At 34.3% G+C, this 24,655-nt stretch overlaps 1 protein-coding gene across 9 annotated transcripts in view; it reads right to left on the bottom strand.

Moving 5' to 3' along the window:
• The window catches only part of PCNX1 (pecanex 1), a 211,224-nt gene that overhangs the window by 115,275 nt on the left and 71,294 nt on the right, over positions 1-24,655 (bottom strand). For 4 of the 9 annotated variants that reach the window (XM_050797302.1, XM_050797305.1, XM_050797306.1 and 1 more), the window contains 2 exons: positions 19,224-19,356; positions 12,273-12,457 (listed from right to left, as the gene is read on the bottom strand). The exons of 2 other annotated variants lie outside the window; for them this stretch is intronic. In XM_050797302.1, the coding sequence (XP_050653259.1) occupies positions 12,273-12,457; positions 19,224-19,356 (318 nt within the window). The remainder of the gene's footprint in view (positions 1-12,272; positions 12,458-19,223; positions 19,357-24,655) is intronic. 3 more of the 9 variants (XM_050797308.1, XM_050797307.1, XM_050797303.1) reach the window with 2 other exon arrangements.

A 24,655-nucleotide genomic window follows, 5' to 3' on the forward strand; every position in this document is an offset into this window, starting at 1 on the left:
AACGTTAGTAAAAGGACTCTATAATGTACTAATATGACTAAGGGTTTACAGAACATCTCAAGCATTACTTCATTCTTTAAAATGACTAGAACCAGAAAAAAATAACAATTTGAATTATTTGAGTATGTTCTATGGATCATAAAAGTTATGGTGTTTTCTGTAGCCACATTTTTTTTTGTTAGAATAATATATTCTTGAGATAAGTTGGGGAAAAAAAGGTTTTCTATGAAATGCTCAGTTCATTTGCTGTCTTTTTTCAAGATGTGAATTATTTAAGATGGCCCCCACCCCCGTCTTTAAGTCATAAGTCATTCATCCTTAGCACCTCTAATAGAAACTGGATTAATGAGCTAAAATGAAATGATACAAGCTGTCAACTTGGCTACTTCTTAGATGTATCACTTTTTTAAAGTGGTAGGGTGAATTACAGAAGTTGCTACCAAAAAAAATTAAAAATACTGGCTCACTTAAAATTAAAAAAAATTTTAATTGTAGTTTTTTATGCTCTGTTCTGTATTCATTTATTGGATAGTCAATAATTAATGGTGCTATCATAATTAAACTTACATTAAGAGAAAAAAGAAATATCTGCTCAAAATCACGGACTGCATAAATGCAGAATTATTATTAACTACATTAAATGACTAAATCATAGATTAACAAAGAGCAAAGGGCTTGGTTACTCCATGTGAAACTCAGTAAGAATAGAACGCATAAATGTATTGTCATAACATACTTTATACGTATTTTAGAAATAAGTTAATTCTGTATTCAGTAGAACTTAAACTGTCGTAGTATTTCTCAGCATGTAAGCTTTCCAAAGGATTTTTATTAATATATACGTTCTGTTCTTGGTATACTAAAAATAATATGTATCTGTAACAAAATCAGCTAAAGATATTATCTTTGTAATTTTCAAATGAAACAGTAAAAGAATATGTCATTATACTACCATGTTTTCTTTTATGTATAAATATCTAATATTAAATTTATATAGAAATAGTTGCATTTTAAATAAGTAAACATAAAGAATGCAAAAAAAAGCTTTTCGAGACAGAGAGTTGGAAGAATTGAGTAGTTCTATTACTACCTAAATTTACAACTCTGAATGATTCTACGCAAATTACTAATAAGTAATAAAATCTAAAAATTTAAGCAGAAGCATAAATATGTCTAAAAGGGAGGCTATGATTTTAACAGAAGTACATGACTTCAACAGTGCTTTTCTTCTTTTCCTTAAGAGACTTTTGTCTATTAAGCAGAAGCATGTTTAGGTTCTCAAAAATACACATGGCACTTATCAGAACAAACTAACATTGTAATAAGGCCTCATGGTGTAGTCCCAACTTCACTCCAAAAGAACAATTCTAGGTACTTTAGAAGTACCAAATTTTACTCCGAAGACGAACACATCAGAAAAAAATTACACTAAAAATGTATTTTAATGTGCTAATGTAACCTACTGAAGGCAGCTTAAAAAATAACCAACCAGAAATAAATATATATTACTATTGGTTTATAAAGATTATGTTAAATTTGTACAAGTTTTCTTGGCATACACAGCAATTTTACTATTTCTTTTGGGATTAAAACCATCATATTTAAACTTTACGTCCAAAGTAAAATGTGCCATTACAATACCCCTATTTTAATATTATTCTGCATTAAGAAAAATGCTTCAATACTAATTTTTTCTAATAAACAGAGAAGAAAGCAGAGCAAAGAAATATGTCCTTCTCACATGAATTTGGATTATAAACTAAGCCATCTCATCATGATTCAACTGTAACCAATTAATTATATCTGATAGAATGCCTCTGTCATGATTTAAGGAGAAAAAAAATCAATTTCTAACAAAATAAACAAGATTACAAACTGGAATTTCAGACTTGTAAAAATTATACTGGCCAAGGGTCTGCATCTCTAAAGACACATACACAAAAAGCTGATATGCCAGACTTGTAAAAATTATACTGGCCAAGGGTCTGCATCTCTAAAGACACATACACAAAAAGCTGATATGCCAGGCACAGCAGCTCATGCCAGTAATCCCAGCATTTTGGGAGGTAAGGTGGGAGGACTGCTTGAGCCCAGGAGTTGAAGACAAGCCCAAGCAACATAGTGAGACCTCATCTCTACAAACACACACACACACACACACACACACACACACACACACACACACACACACACACACATACTAGCTGGGTGTGGTGGCATGTGCCCATGGGCCTAATGACTTGGGAAGTTGAGGTGGGAGGATCACTTAAGCTGAGGAGGTTCAGGCTGCAGTGAGCTGTGTTCATGCCACTGCCCTCCAGCCTGGGCAAGAGAGTGAGACCCTGTCTCAAAAAAAAAAAAAGTTAAGATATCTGGCATTTCTTAGCAGTCTTATTGAATACTGTTATTGTTCATAAAATTTGTTAATTACACACAACCATTCTTTCAAAGTAATATTTCAAAGTAACAACTATAGGTCAATAAATAAGTGATGAGCAACAGGAAGATGAGTAAAATTGGATACTGACTTAACACCAAGGATACCTGAAGCATTTGCCTAGAGCCATGAACGGTCCAGCAGGCAAATTCTGATAAACATTCCCAAGATACTGATAGAAGACATGGGAAGTTAATGGGATTCTCTAACTTGTCCTATCAGTAAAAATCCTCACAACACAAAGTTGAGCACATAAGAATTTTAAGAATAGGACTCACCTAAGAAACTCAAATTGCATTCCTTTTTTTTTTTTTTTCTTTTCTTTTTTCTTTTTTGAGACAGAGACTCATTCTGTCACCCAGGCTGGAGTGCAATGGCACAATCATAGCTCACTGCAATCTCAAACTCCTAGGTTCCAGGGATCCTCCTACCTCAGCTTCCTGAGTAGCTGGGGCTGCAGGCACATGCCACCACGCCTGGCTTACTTTTTAAAAAATTTTTGTAGAGATGGGGGTCTCACTATGCTGCCCAGGCTGGTCTCAAATTCCGGGGCTTAAGTGATACCTCCTGCCTTGGCCTCCCAACATGCTGGAATTACAGGTGTTAGCCACTGCGCCCAGGCTGTTGTATTCTTGACATCACTCATTTTTCTAAAGATACCTATATGTATCTTGGAAGGAGGTGGTTACTAGAACAAATCATCTATAGGGCTTTTCTAATTCCAAGTATCAAAAACAAAAGAAGTCTCTTAAATTTCTTGGATAATTTTCTTCTTTAACCACCGACCTCCTCAACCTTCCCTTCATTCTGTGTCCTCCAAGCCAGATGCACTTCTACATTGACTTCTCTTTTTTTAGTATTACTCATAGGGCAGAGAGGGGCTATAAGAACAAAGAGAGATGCATGGGCAGTAAATGTATAAAGTGAGTGCTTCAGAGACATTTGGGGGACCACATACATTCTATATGACTGAAGTACTCAATAATAGAAATGTTATTCAAAAAATAATCTGACGGAGATAGCATTGTGTTCATAATGCAATCTCAATGAATATACTACTATACTTTTAAAGAGAAGGCCTTTAAGATCCATTCTAATTTCTTGGATAGTACCTCCCTTATAATCGTAAGTGCTGACTCAGTTTTCACCCAAACAGAAATTACTCCCTATATTGCTGCTTACTGGTTAACGCAGCGGTCCCCAACCTTTCTGGCACAAGGGACTAGTTTCATGGAAGACAATTTTTCTATGGATCCATGGGATTGGAGGATGGTTTCAGGATGAAACTGTTCCATCTCAGATCATCAGGCATTAGATTCTCATGAGGAGCGGGCAACCTAAATCCCTCGCATGTGCAGTTTACAATAAGGTTCACGCTCCTATGAGAAATGAATGCTGCCACTGATCTGACAGGAAGAGGAGCTCAGGCAGAAATGCTTGCTCCCCACACCCCGCTCACCTCCTGCTGTGCAGCCCGGTTCCTAACAGGCCACAGATCCATGCCAGTCCATGGCCTGGGGGTTGGGGACCCTTGGGTTAAGGGACTTGTTTCTCCCTAGATTAGGGGAGAAATAAAGGAGTCCAAAAACTTTTCCTGTGAAGGGTCAGATACTACATATTTTAGGCTTCATGGGCCAGATAACCTCTGTTGCAACAATTCAAGTCTACAGCTGTAACATGAAAGCAGGCATAGACAACACAGAACATAAATACAAATTTTATTTATTTATAAAAACAGGTAAGTATAGAGCTGAACTTAGCCCACAGGTGGTGGTTTGCCAACACCTGTCCTAGACCAAGAATCTTAGGCTCCAAAAACTTCTTTAATCCTCATGATACAATGGAAATCAAGTCACTATGTCCTTGTAACTTCAAGTTTCAATATTTAGAACAAGTCTTTTTTCTTAGTATGTGCAATGCTGTTCTAGCTTTTTAAATCAGACGAATAACGAAAAAGGTAGGTGTAAGAAGAAAGTCTGGTTTAGAAGACAGTTTTGGGGAACTGGTAAGGAAAGACAGATATCTCTATTGCTTGGCAACTGTAAGAGAGATTTACATACTGATATATTTTACTGACATGGCTATCTGATTATCTAGTTCTGAGTTAAGAAAACATGCTTTAATTAATTGTTAAAGACTTCACTCCTGCTTGCTAATCCCAAATCAGCCGAACTTTCCAAAAGTGAATGTACAAGTTCATATTTTGCTGTGATTTCATTATCCATTTTTGTTTTCAAAAAGACAAGTTATTCTTACTTGGGTAAAATAATCTATAATAATGATATTGATGACATTAAGATTGGTTAGGTAAACAAAAAGACAAGCCACAAAATGGGAGAAAATATTTGTAATTTGTATCTGACAAATAAGTTGTATTTAAAATATCAAAAGAACTCACACCTCAACAGTTAGAAGACCAACAACCCAGGCTGGGCGTGGTGGCTCATGCCTGTAATCCCAGCGCTTTGGGAGGCCGAGGTGGGCAGATCACCTGAGGTCAGGAGTTCGAGACCAGCCTGACCAACATGGCAAAACCCCATCTCTACTAAAAATAGAAAGAAAAAAAAATAACTAGGCGCGGTGGCACGTGCCTGTAATCCCAGCTACTTGGGAGGCTGAGGAAGGAGAATCACTTGAACCCAGGAGGCGGAGGTTGCAGTGAGCCTAGATTGCCCCACTGCACTCCAGCCTGGACAACAAGAGTGAGACTCCATCTCAAAAAAAAAAGAAGAAGAAGAAGGCCAACAACTCAATTTTTAAAATGAGTAAATTTCTGGACACACTTCACAAAAGAAGATATATATGTATGTGGCCAATAAAAACATCAAAAGATGCTTATTATCTTTAGTCATAAGAGAAATTTAAATTTAAACCACAACGAGTTACCATTATATACCCATTATGTCTACAATTCTAAAGGCCAGTGAAAGAAAATGTTGGCAAGAAAGGGAACTACTGGAACTTGGTGGTGGGGATGTAGAACTGTTTTCAAAAAGACAGTTTAGAAATTTTATTCACGACAGCCAAAAACGGGAAACAATACAACCATCGCCAGGTGAACAGATAAGCAATATACAGCCTGCTCATACAATGGAATTCTCAGCAGTAAGAAAGAACAAACTACTCACACATGCAAGCAGTACGATGAATCTCAAAAAGCATTACACTACAGGAAAAGTACATACGAAAGGCTGTATACTATATGATTCCATTTATATCAACTGCTAGAAGAGGGAAATCATAATGATAGAAAGCAGATTAGTGGTTGCCCATGACCAGAGGCAGCAGAGAGATGGACTGCAACAGGGCACAGAGAATTTTTTGAAGGTGACAGAAACACTCACATCTTGATTAAGGTATTTGACGGGTATACACATCTGTTAAAACTCCTTGGATTGTATACATTTAACAGATGCCATTTACTGTACCTAAATTATATATCCATAAAGTTGACGAAGAAACAGGAAAATAAAGACTGACCAGGTAAGAGTCTGATGAGCATGTAACAGCACGCCATCAGTGAAATTCCCACCAGATACTAAGATATGGGGGAATTATATTGGTATTTGCCGTTCTGTTTCATGGTTTCATTTAAAAATTATTACTCATTGGAAAATTAAAAAGTAGTATGTAAAAAGAAAGTTCCTCACTACCCAAAGATAGCCACTGCCAAGAGCATTTTCTGTGTTCCTCTGAACAGAATCTTCCCCTCACTGAATTTCTGCTGGGCTTTTGTCTACCTAGTTAGAGCCATTTTTCAGCCTCTCCCGTGGCAAGAAGTTGTCACATGATTATGTATGGCCAATGAAAGGTGGGAGAAAATGAAAGGCATGTTTTCCAAATCTCAATCAGGAAGATAAAGGCTAGATGTCCTTGATCTTTTCTACTCCCTCCTCATTCCTGTTTGCTGGAAAATGTCAATGACTAAAGCAGGCCCTTTGGACAAGGCAAGAAAGCCACATGTGAAAGATAACATAATCCATCCATCATGACAGGAATAGATCCCATTAGACTCCCAATGGTTCTCATGAGAGAAATAGAAACTTGTCTTTCATTTCAATGATTTTGGAAGGGTCTTTCCTTGAAAGAATCTAACATATATTCCAACTAATGCATATACTAACCAGCTTTATATTAGAATCTTAATAATTATTAATGTTAGAAAGCAGATAATCTAGTCTAGAGATTCAATGAATTCTTTACAACATACTAGTGAGAGACAAATTAAATATCTCAACCTGTCCCTGTAAGTTTCTGTAAAATTCCTAGAGCTGTTCACGCACCCAAAACTATCTGAAATAATATTCTAGTAGTCTTCCCACAATGATAAACTTCTGAGCATTATCCAGGGGATGAAGAGTAGATAAAATTCATCTAGATTTACTTCTAACTTGTAATATTTGTGGCGATCCTCCCAAACTCTACCAGATAAAGTATAGACCAGCGCTTTCCATAAAGCAATTAACAGTATATATCAAAGCCCCAATAATGTATATTCCCCTTGACTGATAATTTCATGTCAACATTATTTACCCTAAGAAAATAATCACAGCAGCTATACACAAAAGCTTATGTAATGGACATTCAGCACAGTGTTCATTACAATAGTAAATATCAGGAAACAACATGAAGACTAACAATGGGGTTAGTTAACTGGTTAAATAATGATATAATATTTTATCAATAATGACAAAGATATTATATACAAGTTTACAATTGTCAAACACTGTTCTAACTGTATGCTTAATAAATATAATCCTCACAATAAACCTATGAAGTAGGCATTATTTTTGCCATCTTTTGATAAATGAGGAAACTGAGGCACAAGACAAGACAATAACTTTCCCAAGATCGCATAGTTAATAAGTGGTAAACATTTGAAGCCAAGAAGTCTGGCTCCAGAGTCCACTATATTGTACTGTCTTTCATATACATCTAAGTGACAAAAAATTCTGCAGCCACTTAAAAACAAATTAAAGAGGCTGGGCGTGGTAGCTCACGCCTGTAATCTCAGCATTTTGGGAGGCTGAGGTGGGCGGATCACCTGAAGTCAGGAGTTCGAGACCAGCCTGGCCAACATGGCAAAACTCCGTCTCTACTAAAAATACAAAATTAGCCAGGTGTGGTGGCGCGTGCCTATAATCCCAGCTACTCGGGAGGCTGAGGCAGCAGAATCTCTTGAACCCAGGAGGCAGAGGTTGCAGTGAGCCAAGATTGCACCATTGCACTCCAGCCTGGGCGACAAAGTGAGACTCTGTCTCAAAAAAAAGAAAAAAAAAAAAAACAAGGAACAGCTAATAACATGAGTAAATGTTCAGACTGCTAAATGAAAAGAGCGAGATACAAAACTCCAACAGTAGCACAAAAGTCACATAACATGATCCTAACTCTACTTTTTTAAGTGCATATGAACATGTACATTTAAAAAGACTGGAAGGAATAAATTACAAAATACTAATAGTGGATATCTCCGAGTGATGAGATTGTAGATGACTTAATTTTCTTCATGGTATTTTCCAGAATCTGTCAACTTGTATTTCTGTTGTAAGGATGGAAAAGCACATTCTAATTTTACCAAAACAAAGTAGAATATAGCCCTTAAACTTTTTAATACTTCTTCCTTGGAAACATAATGAAGTATTTTTATTGTTTTGGTCAAAATAAACATTTTACTTTCATTCCCCAAAAAGGATCAAAGAATAGAATTTAGTATTTTTTTTGTACTCAAAACAATAATAAAGGACAAAATCAAGGTTGCTGCAAGAGGATGTAACTTTTTTGTTCAGATGAATGAAAATCATCTACCATAACATAAGGAACTGACGTATAAACTCTAAGATCCTTTACAGTCCTCTGACTCTGTATTAATAGTAACAAGGAAAAGTATTAATAGCCCAAAATGCTACAGAGTAGTGTATACAATCTTTTTTAAAACACCAAGACTAACTCTAATAAAAGTGACTAAAAGTATTGTAGATTCATCTGAGTCTCTGTTTTTTTAAAGTAGAAAATTTTAAAGCTTCTAAATTATATTTCTGCTACGAACTGCTTAATAGGAAGAGCAATGTTGCCAGGTTTCCTTCAATAATTCTCCTATAGCCAACTACATTTTCAAGTTAAGAAGCTCTAGAATAAAGCAGATTACCTCAAAGAATACCTCCTTTGTCAATCTTTATCCAGTAATAAAACAAAAGAAAACCTAAGGAAAATCAATTCAAGCATCAAAAACTCAGATACATTAAGAAAGTCTTACCCAGAGAAATACTACTCATGATATATATGTGCTTTGTAATTACGTCTTGATAAATATAAAACTCTCCTGTCCTCATGTCTTGTCAACATTGTAACAGTAATTTTTAAATTTTTCACATAAAGACAAAATAATAACTTCATATACACTTTCAAAGCATTTCCTCACCCCGACCACTAATTTCATACACAGAAAAAAACCACAGGCAATGTTTCCTGTTCTATCTGATCTCATCTAGAACATTTTGTTTGAGATGTTGTGTTGCACATTAAGAGTGTAACTACCAGCTATAATGGCAAGTTTCATCATTGCATCAACTTATTAGTCTTAATTTATAAGAGAAAACTAGGATTAGTAACTGAGAAGTAATTGCCAAATTCTATAGAAAAGATTAGTAGATATAAAATGGAACTATAAGGCTACCTGAGTTCAGAGTCTCTTGTGTGACTTAATCTGGGCATTACTAAGTCACAGCTTGTTTTATTTAGTTAGAATTTTTGTGTTTAATTCAAAAAACAGTAAAAAAAAAATCAGTAACAAATAGCAATTCCAATAAAAGACCAATCAGAAGAAAATTAACCCTTAATATGTGGTCTTTAAAATAAAGAGCAACATATTACATTGAAGAATTTGAGAAATTCTGATAGAACTATCATTTTCAAAGATGTTAACTTCCAAAACTCATCCAACACTTCAGTCATTTGAACCCAATTTTTTTTTAATTAGGTTCACATGGAAATGAAAGCTATAAATAAGAAAGAAAACCATCTAAGGTTTTCCTTTTCCTTTTTTTTTTTTTTTTTTTTTTTTTTTTTTTTTTGAGACAGGGTCTTACTCTGTCACCCAGGCTGGAATGCAGTGGTGCAATCTTGGTTCACTGCAACCTCCACCTCCCAAGTTCAAGCAATTCTCGTGACTTAGCCTTTTGAGTTACTCGGATTACAGGTATGTACCACTATGCCTGGCTATTTTTTGTATTTTTAGTAGAGATGGGGTTTCACCATATTGGCCAGGCTGCTCTAGAACTCCTGACCTCAAGTGATCTGCCCGTCTTGGCCTCCCAAAGTGCTAGGAGCACAGGTGTGAGCCACCGAGCCCAGCCTAAGTTTTTCCTTTTAAATTATGCCACTTATAATTCAAATTGTAAAATTAATCATGATTAATTTTGCTTGCTGAATACAGATGATACAAGTACTTTTCCCTCTGCTTAATAAGCTACTAATAAAATCCTTGTAATACTATTTTCAGTGAATTTTTCCATGATGTCTAATGTTTCCTGGTAACCTCAAAAAGGCAGAGAAATAAGGATTCTCAGGGTTTAGTACAGGAAATGGATATGGTTACCTATTGTGACACCACAAAATAAAGATGTAGAAAACACAGTTTAGGAAAACTATCTAGGCTTAGAATTAAACAATGTCTGATTCAGAGTTTTTTTCTTTAATCCAAAATGGTATACGTACATGTACATACACAAACATATGTACTCAAACATGTATTAGTGCATATGCATGTATGTTTTATATAAACAAATTATGCATATGCATATACTTTCACATGTAAAAACTGGTTAAAATTTTTTAATAGAAGCAGCTAAATTTGGAAGCCAACTTTAACATATTTGAGTATAAAGTACCCAATTCATTCACGTATTTTCATTTACATAATTCACTGCTAATTAAAATCATGTAGAAAATTAAACCACACAACAAAAATATTCTAGCTTCTCTACCAATTCCTTTAAGTTCAGTTGCAGTTCATTTTCAGAATCTTTTTTGGCCAGCTTTATAGGCTTTGGAACAGTTATACACACTCCATTGATTGTTCTGTGCTAATTATTACTAAGCATTCAATTTGGTACCATCCAAATACGACAGAGCAAGACCCAGTTTAAGGTGGCAGTTAACAGAAAAGATAAAACCCAAATTTCAAGAGAATATCCTGAATATCCACCAGCAGATGCTAAAGTCGTCTCCAACCAGAAGAGGTTTTTTCAATCTTCAGAACTGGAAAGGCAGTTCCTCATAAATATTTTCAATAATTGGCATGTGGATTTAGAATGAGACTTTATCATTAAAGCTTGCTTAGCAAATTTTTTGAGCAAACTAAGAATTCTTATGGTGGAAAATAATCTACTGTTTAATTTTATGCTTGATCTGATAAAAGTCTAAAACTCTGAAAGGGATTAAAATGAAACCTTTTATTTTAGCCAATCTACTACTATAAAGCCAATGAACAATGAGATGGTGACTGTAATTTTATATTCAGATTCACAAATCCTTTGGGTTAAGCAAAGAGAAAGAGCAATATAAAGTAATTATATAACTGAATATATTTGCAACTAAAGAAGTATTGCTTACAACTAAAACAAGTAGCTAAATTGGAGTCTACCTCATTCTCCCCCAAGCAGCCTCCTTATAAATTTTCTTGCCTCTACAAATCACAAACTCAAAAGCAACAGCATTCCAAATTTAAAATGTTTTATTGCTTTCTCATTTTATTTAGAAATCACCATACATTCTAATGTTATAAATATCTTAGTTTACCATTTTCAAGTGTCTGTGAGATCTGCTGAAGATGACACTTTTCATCAATATGCATACATACTTATTAATACCTCTCTACAACTCAGCATTTTTACAAAATAGAAAAAGAGTCAATAAATAGGTAGCATATAAAGTTTTATTAAATCCTAATTTGGGCAACTTATACCTCATATCCTTCCAGTTGAAACAGTAACTTTATAAGTAAAAAGCAATTATAACATGAATAAACAAAATCACAATGAGTAAATGCTTTCAAGTGAATATTTCTGAATAACTAGATTTTATTTACTTAAACCATTACTAACCTGTATTCTGAGAACAAGAAAGCTAGATTATACAGAGACACAGAAACCAAAGTAATATAAAGTATCATCCTTAAATAATGCATAACACAGACATTTGAGTAGATATGTATCACTGATGTTTAACGATACCACACCTCTGAGAATTAATTATTCAATAATTTATATGTTTATAGATATATTGACAAGAACAAGAAATAAGCTTTATAAAGTTATTATGTGACACTAGTACGGAGCCATGTTGTCCTCAGAGTACTGTATTTTGAATTAAAATAAATCCTACTACAGATGACGGACATAGTGTGAAAAATAGAATATCTTAAAGAAAGATTCTATAGTGGCAGACAATTAGAAAGCACTTTTCCCTTTCCTAAAGCACATTCAAAATATTCAAAGAAATTAAAGTTTAGTAAGAAACTTTTTTTTAAAAGTCAACGTTTTCTCCTATATAGTACAAATGCCTGGGAAAAACAGAATTGAGTGTGAACATAATTAACACTTTAACTACCTATTAAAAATGGACATGACCAAAAGAAAATGTAGAATAAGAGTAGAGAGAAACATAAAAGGAAAAAGCAAAAGTCACATTTTCCTAATACACAGGGCAAATCCTATATAAAAAGCACTCCTATGCATAGTTCCAAAATGAAGCTATCTCAAAAAAGAACTGTAATCGTTACCCATCATCTGCTGCATTAAAGTTTTTGTATCATCAAGATTACATAAGGCCTGCATACCAAGTTCATCGTGCAAACTGCTACCGCCTACAGCAGATGCATTGTCATGTGATGCTTCTAAGTGGACACTCCCATTTCTCACCAGCAAGGAGGCACTAGCACTGAGCACTGCAGCCTGGGAAGGGGGGCGGGACTGGACTTTGACCTGGGCTGTGGACTGCTGGCCTTGCTGACCATCTTGAAGGCTAGGAAAAAACATGGATTGGGGAGACATTACAGGGAAGAAAAGAGAAAACAATACCTACATTGAAGTCAATATAGAAAACTGATTTCAAAAAGGCACTTTTTCTCAACATAACCTAAGAAAGAGCCAACAAACTTTGTAAAATATACAGATTACACTGCCAACTTAAATCTTCTGGTCCTTATAAATTTGATTTGAAGTGACAAATGCAGTCAACATTAAATGTACATGTAAATTGGTTAATCTGCAACTTTTTTCCACCACAAGCCAACTAAATTCTACTGTAAGGAAAAAGAAAGCAGCAAAAAAGAATCATAAGTACTTTCAATATACGTGTGCTGCAGCTGGTCCCCGATGGATAAGCCCTATATTTCAGCTAAATATGCACTTTCATTTATAGCCCTGTAATAACTCTAGAATTGTTCTTTCAAATATTCTGAGCTCTCAAACTCACAATAAAACAAGTTTGTATGCACTTGAAAACCAAATAATCTTTATCAAATGCAACCAAAATAACAATCTTGAATGAAAAAAAATCATAAACTAGTGCAAGAAAACCAGAAAAGCTGACTCAACCAAGTGAAATACAAATGGCCATGGGATACAGTCAGAAGTAGAATTAATATAAAGTGTTATCTATAAAAAGCTTACATCTTTCTGAAATAAGGCGTGCTTTATATACAAGGTAGTAGTTACATTCCCATAACAAATTTTGTTATTTCCTCTTCCAAACCATATTCCAGTCTCATTTACATGGATCCATCATTTGGAAAATCTTTAAAATAATTGAGAAACTAGTAATTTCTCAAAGGAAATTAGGCCTAAGTTTGATAAAATTTTTAATTACTTGGTATTTTGAGATTAAAATTTACTTATTAGAAATTTTAATAAAAAATTATCTAAATTAAGAGACTACATTAACTCATTTTATACTTTCATATTTTTATTTATGATACTATGAATTTTAATGTTCTTAGTATAATATTTAGTCAAATTTAAACTGACAAAACTCATGAAAAAATGTTTTGAGTATAATTATTATTCTCTACATGATGTTCAATGCAACTCTGCAATCTGCCGATTGAAGTTTACCTTTAACAATCCCAGAGTCTGCAACTAAAATTATTAGACCTCTAGAATGAATAAAAGAATCCTACTTAGGATGGACTTATTCAGTTACTTTATCATTTTTCATGAGTATCAACATCTCTCTAATCCTTTGAATTCGATGTAATTGTTTCTCTGGTACACATAAAACAAACTCATGTATTGCGGAATGACCAAGAAATAAAAGGCTATGTTGAAACATATATATATATATCTCTTAAGCCTGTGGTTATGATAATAGACTATATTCTGGAACTATGCTGTCTGATACAGTAGCCTGTGACTATCCAAATTAATTAAAATTTTAGTTCCTTGGTCTTGCTAATATTTCAAATGCTCAGTAACTACATAACATACCTAGTGCTACCAGAGCTAATAGCTACCAAAGCAGGCAGTAGCAAGTACTTAGTGTCTACCATATAGAACAGAACAGATCATAGAATATTTCCATCGTCCCAGGAAGTCCTATTAACCTGCAGTACTTCATTTCACCAATGGAAAGCACACATTCTAGGCAGAGGATAGGAATGCACACAACATATGAAAAAACTAAGTTTACAAAATGTGGAGTTGTCAGTCCTTACTGGCATTATTTTTTAAGCCATAATGATAAAAGTATTTAATAATTTCTTCAGACTGGAATATTTGTAGAATAGAAATAAATCAACAGATAATCTTGGGAACTAATATAATCAGGTAAGTTTTTTATCTTCCATACACATATAATTTATGTTACTCTTCCTCAGAACCTATCTAAACTTATCCACAAACCTTACCAAAAAGGACAAATTTCACAAGGAAGAAAATACTGAGAAAAAAATGTTTTAGTAGTAAATATTACAAGTTAGAAGTAAATCTAGATGAATTTTATCTACTCTTCATCCCCTGGATAATGCTCAGAAGTTTATCATTGTTATTAAAAAAAATGTTTTCATAGTTCAGGTACCATGTGTCCCTTCAGGTTCAGAAGACACAGAATTTTACAAAATAGGTACTCAACAAATTTTTCCATCAATTTTTTCACTTGACATCATAAGCCAAGTTGCCATATGGCAGTTGGATGTATTTTGGCATGAAGTATTTGAGTATGTGCTCATCTTCAACACAGAGATGCACAATGTACACCCAATATACAAAAAGGTTTTTAAGATATTAGACAATGCATAAAAATCAACTCCAGAATTAAAAATAAATAAATAAAATCAGAAAAATCCATGTTATTAGAAACATCAGGTTTTTTACTGTCAATTTAGATAATTTTTATTAATTTAGATAATTTTTATTAAAATTTCTAATAAATTTTAATCTCAAAATACCAAATATTTAAAAACTTTATCAAACTTAGACCTAATATCCTTTGAGAAATTACTACTTTCCCAATTATTTTAAAGATTTTCTAAAATGATGGATCCATGTAAATGAGACTGGAATATGGCTTGGAAGAGAAAATAACAAATAAATGTTGATGTCTCTTGAATTCCTATTGTTATAATCCTTTAACAGAAATAAAAAAGTCCACAATTTTCACATAACTTGTTAGAAAACATATTCCTGGAGGGCTGCACTTTATCCTAAACTAATAATGGTACAAATAAATCTTTTTTTACACTTCTATGTCAAAACTACCAGTTGGAGTAAGGGTAGCAACTATTTTATAACACTGCAAAAGAAAAGGCAGAAGTTTAGGTCTAAAACTATCAGCTATCACTAGCACCACTGACATGCAATCTTAATTGTTAACATTTCTACTATGAATGACTGAAAAATAGTTGGTCTTCGTCTTTCCTTCTTCTGTATCACTTAATTGGCACTTGACACATTCTGCTTATACTGCTAGTTACCTTCCTATGTGTCTCTCCAACTAAAATGTAAAGTCTAAGAGTATGATTACATAATTCTTATATATCTCTATATTCTAGAAAAACCCAGATGACTGTTTTGTATAAAGTACAAAAAAATATATTTGGTGGATTCATTTCTGAGCACCACAAAGGGGCCCCTATGAATTCCTAATCATGAATTCTTAGTTATTACTATGACCTTATTTTATTACAGATTTTTAAATTTTGTATTAAAAAAATAAATTTAAGAATACACTAAAGCGTTTTTCCCCTTCCCCGAAATGCACTGATGATTTCATTCCATTCCAGCCCATTAACTAAAATTAAAAAGATACACATTTAGGATAAATGCAGAACTCTTAATATTTGAATTATAAATATTTTAAATATTTGTCTTTTTTAGGCCTAACTGGGAAGAATTAGCAAAGGCCAACAAAACCTACCTATAAAGCAAACAATTTTTTCAAATAAAACTTTAAAAAATAATTCTGAAACAGTATATTTTTATAAGCATTATAAAATAAATTCAAATTCTCTTTGTAAGAAAACTGATAATTCACTCCCAATCCTTGGGGACATATATTTTACCAAGTTGCCTTTTGGATGGTCACTTACTTATTCATTAAAGTTTAAAATAAATTAGTATATTTACTAGTATTTACATATCACTTGCAATGAAAGTGTTGCCATATCTATTCCATTTCTTTTTGACAATTTTTCCAAATTTTAAATGACCATATCATCCTATATTTATTTAAAGATGAGATTACTATTCTGTAACTCACACTGACAAATAACACAATATTCTTTACCTGAATTTTTTTAGAGTTACAAAAGATGAATAAATTGGTGTTTCTCCCTAATTCCCCATAGATAAATGTTATTGTACTTTACCCATGATGAAGTCAGCTTATTTAAGATATATGTAACCTTGGTACTAGGAATATCCTAGAACCTCAACAAAAACTACAAGCTGATTACTAGACAACTACTTTTCAAAACCTATAATGTGAACCCTTGAAAAATAAGTAGTAGGGGCTGGGTGCGGTGGCTCATGTCTGTAATCCCAGCACTTTGGGAGGCCAGGGCGAGGGGTGGATCACGAGGTCAGGAGCTCAAGACCAGCCTGGCCAGCATGGTGAAACCCCGTCTCTGCTAAAAATACAAAAAATTATCTGGGCATGGTGGCAGGCACCTGTAATCCCAGCTACTCAGGAGGCTGTGGCAGGAGAATGGCTTGAACCCAGGAGGCAGAGGTTGCAGTGAGTCGAGATTGTGCCACTGCACTCCGGCCTAGAGGACTGAGCAAGACTCCGTCTCAAAAAAAAAAAAAAAACACAACATCCTCATTTGAATGGTAATGTATTTCAAACCCTAGAAAAACACAGGAAAATTGTAGGTGACTGGTTGGAGTAAGAACACAGCTCTTTAATATTCCACCTGATAGAGGACAAAAAACTAATTTGTCTGCATATGTTGCTAAGTGGTATCCAGCAGGCTCATTAGTGGCAAAGAATGAAATAATTTTTAAAAACTGAAAAGCAAAAGTTAAAAAAAAAGTTTAAGATATATAAACATGGAGTAAGAAAGCAAAAAAGTTGCCTTTGGCAAGTATTATTCAAGGGGCAAAAAGAACAGGTTAGAAACAAAATAGAAAAAGTAAACTAAAATGCTGAGCTCTTTCTGCATGTTGAGATTATGCCCCAAATCCATCAGCAGAAAGAAAAGTTACTTCAGGCAGGAAAAGGCAAGGTAGAGAGGAAAAAGAACAGGAACGCTCACAAAAAGCAAAGGGCTCAGAAAAGGTTTCTAGAACAAGCGTTTCTTTTAAATTGATTGTCTTCTCATTTTTATATTTTAAATATTGGTTTAATTAATCCACATTACTTTTTATAGAATTTTGACTTATTGAAGAATTAATTAGGAACATGATCTATGAAAGACGAAGTTTTGTTTTGTTTTGTTTTGTTTTTGAGATGGAGTCTCCCTCTGTCACCCAGGCCGGAGTACAGTGGCATGATCTTGGCTCATTGCAACCTCCAATTCCTGGGTTCAGGCAATTCTCCTGCATCAGCCTCCCTGAGTAGCTGGGACTACAGGCGCACACCACCACACCCAGCTAATTTTTTTTTTTTTGGGGGGGGGTAGAGACAAGGTTTCACTATGTTGGCTGGTCTCAAACTCTTGACCTCAGGTGATCTGCCCACCTCCGCCTCCCAAAGTTCTGGGATTAGCGTGAGCCAGAGCGCCCAGACTTTTTATTTTTATTTTTTAATTTAAAGGAGCTTTAATTGAGTAATGAACAATTTGTGAACTGGGCAGCCCCCAGAATCACAGCACATTCAGAGATATTCCTGGGGTGCCTCATTAAACACAAAGTTCTTGACTCTAATGTAAAATCTAGGAAAACAAGCAAGTCTTAAATCTCAGGGGAGTATGAAATAAAATATTTTAAAGAAACCAGGATTTTGCTTGTTTCAAGAACAAGGTTTTAACAAGAGGAGTTTATCTGTTCCAACCTACCATGTACTTAACAGCAGTTATTTCATTAAATGCTCTTCCTTTTGAATTTGAAATTAAAATGTAGCTGGAAAATAATTTGTAAAATGGTACTTTTGGGACACAGAGGCTAATAAAAGTATTTTGTATAATATATGCACTGCTTAAGTAAGCATATGTAAAGTATTTATATCCATTTTTGGGGCAGAACACAGTGGCTCACGCCTATAATTCCAGCACTTTGCGAGGCCAAGGCAGGTGGATTACTTGAGGTCAGGAGTTCAAGACCAGCCTGGCCAACATGGCAAAACCCTGTCTCTACAATAATACAAAAATTAGCCAGGCATGGTGGTATGCGCCTGTAATCCCAGCTACTTGGGAGGCTGAGCCAAGAGAATCACTTGAACTTGGATGGCGGTGGTTGCAGTGAGCCAAGATCATGCCACTGCACTCCTACCTGGGCAATAGAACGTCCCCCGCCCCCCCAAAAAAAGTATTTATATCTGTTTTTGTATTCTTAAAATAAATTAAAGCCCAAGTCTTTTGGATAGATTTTTATATTTCTAATTCAGGGCATGGATTCATCAGATTTGATGGAATTAAGAATAAAGTAGTTACTAGAATTTTAATGAAAAATTATCCATAATGTTACGAATGGATGTTTTCTTAGGACTACTGGAAAAAGTTATGATGTTTTTGTTTACTATACTACAGAGCTTGAAAAATTTAATAAAGATATACATATAAATATATATCTCTCTCCAACTGACCACACTTCACATAAATTATATATGTTAGTTCTGTCATTTACCAGATCCTGGTGATTACAAAAGGCACCAAGTTTAGGCAATATAAAATAAAATATATCATATTTTAGTGAAATAAAACAAACTGGCTTATCAAGTTTAAGTGAATTATTTGTTATTCCTCAACAAGCTCACCACTCAGTTTGTATTTGTTCATATTATATTAAATAATGTCAAAATATTGGGGAAAATGTTGCATTATTATTAATTTGAAGTGAGAGAAAAAAAAGGAAAGCTGACTAAGACCTACTATATACATCCTATAACTGCCCTCAAGTGATTCTGCAACTTAAAATTGACTAAACCAATCTGATCATTGTGCAACATAAAGCATGCATAATGCAACAGGCTCATGGTCACATGCAGAAAAAGCCGAAAAGGGCTTAAAAGTATAGGAAAGAAACAGAAAGGAAAAGAAAAACAAAGCTCTTCAAATGCTTTCTTGGGACTGGCGGAACAGATTAGAAGGGCTGTTACATGCATGCTATACTTGGTGGAATTGAAAATACCATACCTTAGGGGTGATCCGATGAGCAATGTAGGAGGGGTAGGGTTACTCCCTGCATTGTGCCGGCGCCGTACTGCCTGGCGCCTAAATGTGCTGCGTTCGCGGCGAAATGACACTGCCTCCTCGCTGGCTTGTGCTGCTGCATCAAGACAGACTTAGGTCAAACAGGAGCCTAGGTCAAAGATGTAAATAGCAGCTGAGCCTGGCTTTCCCTTGACTTCCCACCCTCATGGGTAAAGTGAACTTGTCTAATTAATCCAAACTGTTTTCACATGTATACTGTCAATCTGTCCTATCAGGCAATACACAAAAAGTATCTGTCATTTATTTAAAGATAATTGTTTCTTTAAAAATAATGTTTTTGACTTATTATCTAGCCTTGCCATCTTCTCTTCAACCTCAATTTCCTATTTTTAAGATCTCTGTTGTTTTAAATCTTTTCCTGAAAGTTTCATTTATTTTGGTCCCATATTCCTCTACCGCCCCGTTAATTAAGTCAACCTTAAAACACAGTATTGATTAGTTTCCACTAATGGGAATAGGGCATTAGTTTCTTACATTCATGAGTATTGTAAAAACAGCAAAGACAGTACATTCACTGCTGATGACAAAGAGTAAGGCAGTAAGTTTATCTCACAGTACCCTGTGCCATAATTTTGGCAGCATTAAATGAAACCTCTGGTTGTGAAGTTGCAAAACCAGTGTGTTAATTCAACAGAGCATGAATATATCTTACTATGAAGGTACTTCATTACCATCAAACTTTATTCAACGCCATGCCCCTGGCTCTGGTCCACTCAACTTTAGGAAGCAAATATCAGCAAATTGGCAAGCACAGGAACTCATAGCTTAATCTAACAAGCTTGTACTTTATTGTTTGTACCTTTTTAGTTTGTACTAAAGCCAAGCATACAACATGAGAACATCACAACAATGGCTTAGAAGAACTACACAGATCTTACAAAACCACACCGATCGACTGATTTAGGTTTCTAAAGCAAAATGTAAAATGATTTTCACCCATTTAAATATAAAACAAAACAACTGTGTGATCTAAATAATTTGGGAATCATTTTGCTTTTGAGAAAGGGCATTTTGATGCTAAATATGAACAAAAACACAAGTTAGCACAGAAACATTCTTTTCAAACATGAAATTTCCTTTAAATTCCTTTACTTGTGGGGTAAAAGTCCATGTATACAAAAATTATATATGGTCTATTAGAACAAAAGATGCTGATTAAATCCGGTCATCTACAACTGTGGCTATTTAAACTTAAATTAAAATTAAAAATTCAGTTCTTGAGATTCATGAATCATACTTCAAGTGCTCAGTTGCTACATGTAGCTAGTTGTTACCATTACTGGACAGTGCAGATATAGAACATTTCCATCATCACACAAAGTTGTTTTGAACAGTACTTATCTAGACAGATAAGGTTGCCTTTTTGTTACCACAGCTACAAGGCACATTACATACTTTGCCAATTCCTGACAACCATGACTTCAATGAAATGAAAATGCAATCAGCATTGCCACAAAGGAGAAAACATGTATTAGGGTAGGGCAATCAATGGATGAAGGACGAAACAAAGCAGAGAAGAAAACAAGCCAATTGAGGGAAGAAATGAAAACTGAGATGAGCAATTGGTATACTTGCTAACAGTTCTTAGACATCAGTAAGGTTTAACTCAGGTTATGGAATTTAAATTACTATTTAAAAACTCAATTCAAGAATTATTTTGTGGAATATTATATTAAAGATTTCTCTTCTACAGTTGTTACAAACTATTATGCTATTATTTATAAAGCATTATTTGTAACAAACTACTACGCTCAATTTACAAGTCAATCCAACTACATCAAGAGACTTTCAAACATTTTTTCTAGTTGTAGATACTGTTTCAACCAAAATAGCAGAGTAAAATTTACCCAGACATAATTTATAGAAGATAATTTAATCCATAAAATGTACCAAAATTATTCAGAAGGATTTGTGGAAAAAAGCAGTATGTAATCACTGAATATTGAGTATAGGAAGAAGAGAAATAGGAGATGGTTTTCTTTACTATCTTCCTTCTACTGAAGACTTCATGGTGTTAATCTTAAGTAAAAGCTAATTATTCCATAGTACTGGAGTGAAAAGACAAACTACAGTGTCCACTTTTAATCAAAATGTTTCTTGGTTTCTTCAGAAAACAATTTTTTTTTTTTACTAGTAATACACCATTTATATTGTTATCTGCAAAATAGCTGCATATTATATCACTTACTTTCTTAACAGTCTTGGAAACACATTAAGATGAAAGTTTAGGCATCCAGTGAACAATGTTAAAGTGGAATTATGATTACTGTCTATGTTGTCTCTTATAATATTCAGGGGGTAAACACCTACTGTTCCAAGAATTTTCAAAATGTTTACTATGGCAACTGCTTTAACAGTATCACACATTCAAGGGAAAATGCCACACTACAATTTATGGTCACAGTATGTAAGATTAAGCCATGTCCCTGGGAATGTGCTACTTACAGAACAGCTCTATTTGGAATACAGTAGAGTAGGGGTCCAGTTCTATTCCAGCCAAAGGAGGAAAAATGTGTCTTTAAAGCTTAAAATAATTTGCTGTAAGCACAGTCACATATGTTATAGCCATACTTGATAAAAATTCACTTCCAGAATCCAATTGTAATAAACTCTTTTTGAATCATTTAACTTTATAGAAGAAAAATAGTAAACCAAAAAAAAACAAAAACAAAAAAATCTAATCTTTTAACTAAGGAATCAGAGAGAAGGGAGAAAATATTTTAAAAACTGTTTTTGGAGTTGACATTTTGACGCTGCTTAAAACCCAGTATCTCTGGCAAAGAAGAATGAAATTAATTCAATAGTAAGAGCATAAAATGCAGAGAGTGAAAAATTAGCACTCTAGGACAACTAAACTTTATGCATGTGTAGGTAAAAAAGAAAAAACATTCAAGCAATTCAAAAACCGTGAATGACAAGTCATATAAAATACTTCCAAGGGTATATATCCAGAGAGTCATATATTTTTAAATGTATTTTTTCAAACTTACACGTCTCGACTTTCTATTCATTTATTTGTGTTAAAAAGACTGACTTCACGATCATAATAAGTTTAAGAGGCACCTTCAGGCCAGGCGCAGTGGCTCACACCTATAATCCCAGCACTTTGGGAGGCCAAGGTGGGTGGATTCCCTGATGTCAGGAGTTCGAGACCAGCCTGGCCAACAGGGCAAAGCCCTGTCTCTACTAAAAATATAAAAATTAGCAGGTGTGGTGGCAGGTGCCTGTAATCCCAGCTACTCGGGAGGCTGAGGCAGGAGAATCATTTGAACCCAGGAGGCAGAAGTTGCAGTGAGCCAAGATCGTGCCACTGCACTCCAGCCTGGGTGACAAGAGTGAAACTCCATCTAAAATAAAATAAAATAAAATAATCAAAACAAAATAAAATAAAAATAAGAGGACACTTCAGGTAATTTAGCTTTTTACTTTAGTTATACTGACGCAATCACTCAATTAAGTTTAAGCATTTACTAAATGCCTAAGTTCAATTCATGGACAAACCAAAAATATTCTCTGACATTTTAGACAGCTGTGATCTGGTCCGTTCCTGAAGATAACAAAGAAAGTTTAATCCATAATACACACCTCCTACCTCAGGAGTTACTTCACATTTATCTCAATGAGATAAGGAAAATGCTACACATTCTAAAATGAATTATTTTAGTGCAACTATTTATTTTTTACGGTAGTATTACAATTACTATCAGTTGGTTTTACTCTGTGGATGAAAGCAGAGAAAGCATTAAAGGCACTAATATACTTCTAGAATGGCTGGGATGCCCAAAGAGCAAAATTTAATGAGGTAGGAGGTAATGCCTATCCAAAGTCTATCTCAAAAATTGGAAGCTGTGAATATAAATATATACAGATAAAGATGCTATTTAAAAATGATGTCAATCATATACCTGATTAATTTATAAAAGAATTTGTATGTAGTAAGTTACTTTCTAGTTGTCATGTACTGCTATGCTGGCATCTTGCAATAGCTCAATTTCAATTAAATTGATAAAAATTTAGACAGAGGAAATTGCTCAGATGTTCTTTTCAGTGAGAAATGTTTATTGTGGGGGGAAAAAGAAGTAAATCTGGAAAGATCATGTAAATAAAAATATGCATTTAGTACTTCAAAAAGATCAGGAAAAATGCTATTAGGAAATTAAATTCTTAAGAAAGATGACAAAAGTATGAAACGAACAAGTATATATACATCTTGGAAAAATAAAAGACATCTGCAAACATTCTGAAATACATTGTAATGTTCAGGACAAAAATGATTTTACCTAACAACAAAATTACTATATAAAGACATAAACATTCAAGTAATTTTGCAAAAACATTCTAAAAGGAATGTTTTATTAGTCTAAGCATGAAATCCACTTTATCTAAATAGTTTTTCCCTTTCATAGTTTGTCAGCCAAGAATGATGCTACCATCAACATGCAAAGATTTTCTTCCAATGAAACAACAAATGCTTTTCAAGATCATTCTTGTTGGAAACAACAAAAAATAAATAAGTAAATAAATAAATGTTTTTAAGTGTCATTTTCTGGGAAGCCAAAGAACACTGCTCAATTTCTAAGCATCAATTCTGAATTAAAATAATTTCCATCTGTGAAAACATTTTAAAGGACTGGCCTACTTTTTGACAAGCCAAGGAACTGGAGCAAACAATAACAAAATTATTAGCTATGGCCAGGCACAGTGTAATCCCAGCACTTTGGGAGGCCGAGGTAGGTGGATCATAAGGTCGGGAGTTCAAGAACAGCCTGGCCAATATGGTGAAACCCCATCTCTACTAAAAATACAAAAATTAACCGGGTGTGGTGGCGGGCACTGGTAGTCCCAGCTATTTGGGAGGCTGAGGCAGGAGAATCGCTTGAACCCGGGAGCCGGAGGTTGCAGTGAGCCGAGATCACGCCACTGTACTCCAGCCTGGGCAACAGAGCAAGACTCCATCTCAAGGAAAAATAAAAAATTATTAGCTAAGCTTTGAGTTAAAGAGAATTTGCATATCCTTACTGATATTTTCCACAAGTCCACCAGCCAAACAAATATAACTTAAGTATTACTTACTTTTATAGGTGATTTCTAATCCTTTTTAACCCTTTGCGAATGGGATGAAAGATATCAACCCTTCAGATACAATTTTGCATCTACTTTCAGAAGAGTCCCTTACTAAAGGGTCAGTTGTGATAAACACATATATTTGAAGTGACATTTTTGAGAGGTAACACATCCTTATATATGAAAGACATCACTGTCTTTGTTTATATAATGAACCTACAATAAAGCATTTTCACATTTCTACACTCATTAGGTTAAGCTCATTGGAGTCTGATAGTTAACTGTGAGAC

This window comes from Macaca thibetana, chromosome 7, assembly GCF_024542745.1.
Source record: "Macaca thibetana thibetana isolate TM-01 chromosome 7, ASM2454274v1, whole genome shotgun sequence".
In the NCBI taxonomy this organism is placed as follows: Eukaryota; Metazoa; Chordata; class Mammalia; order Primates; family Cercopithecidae; genus Macaca; species Macaca thibetana.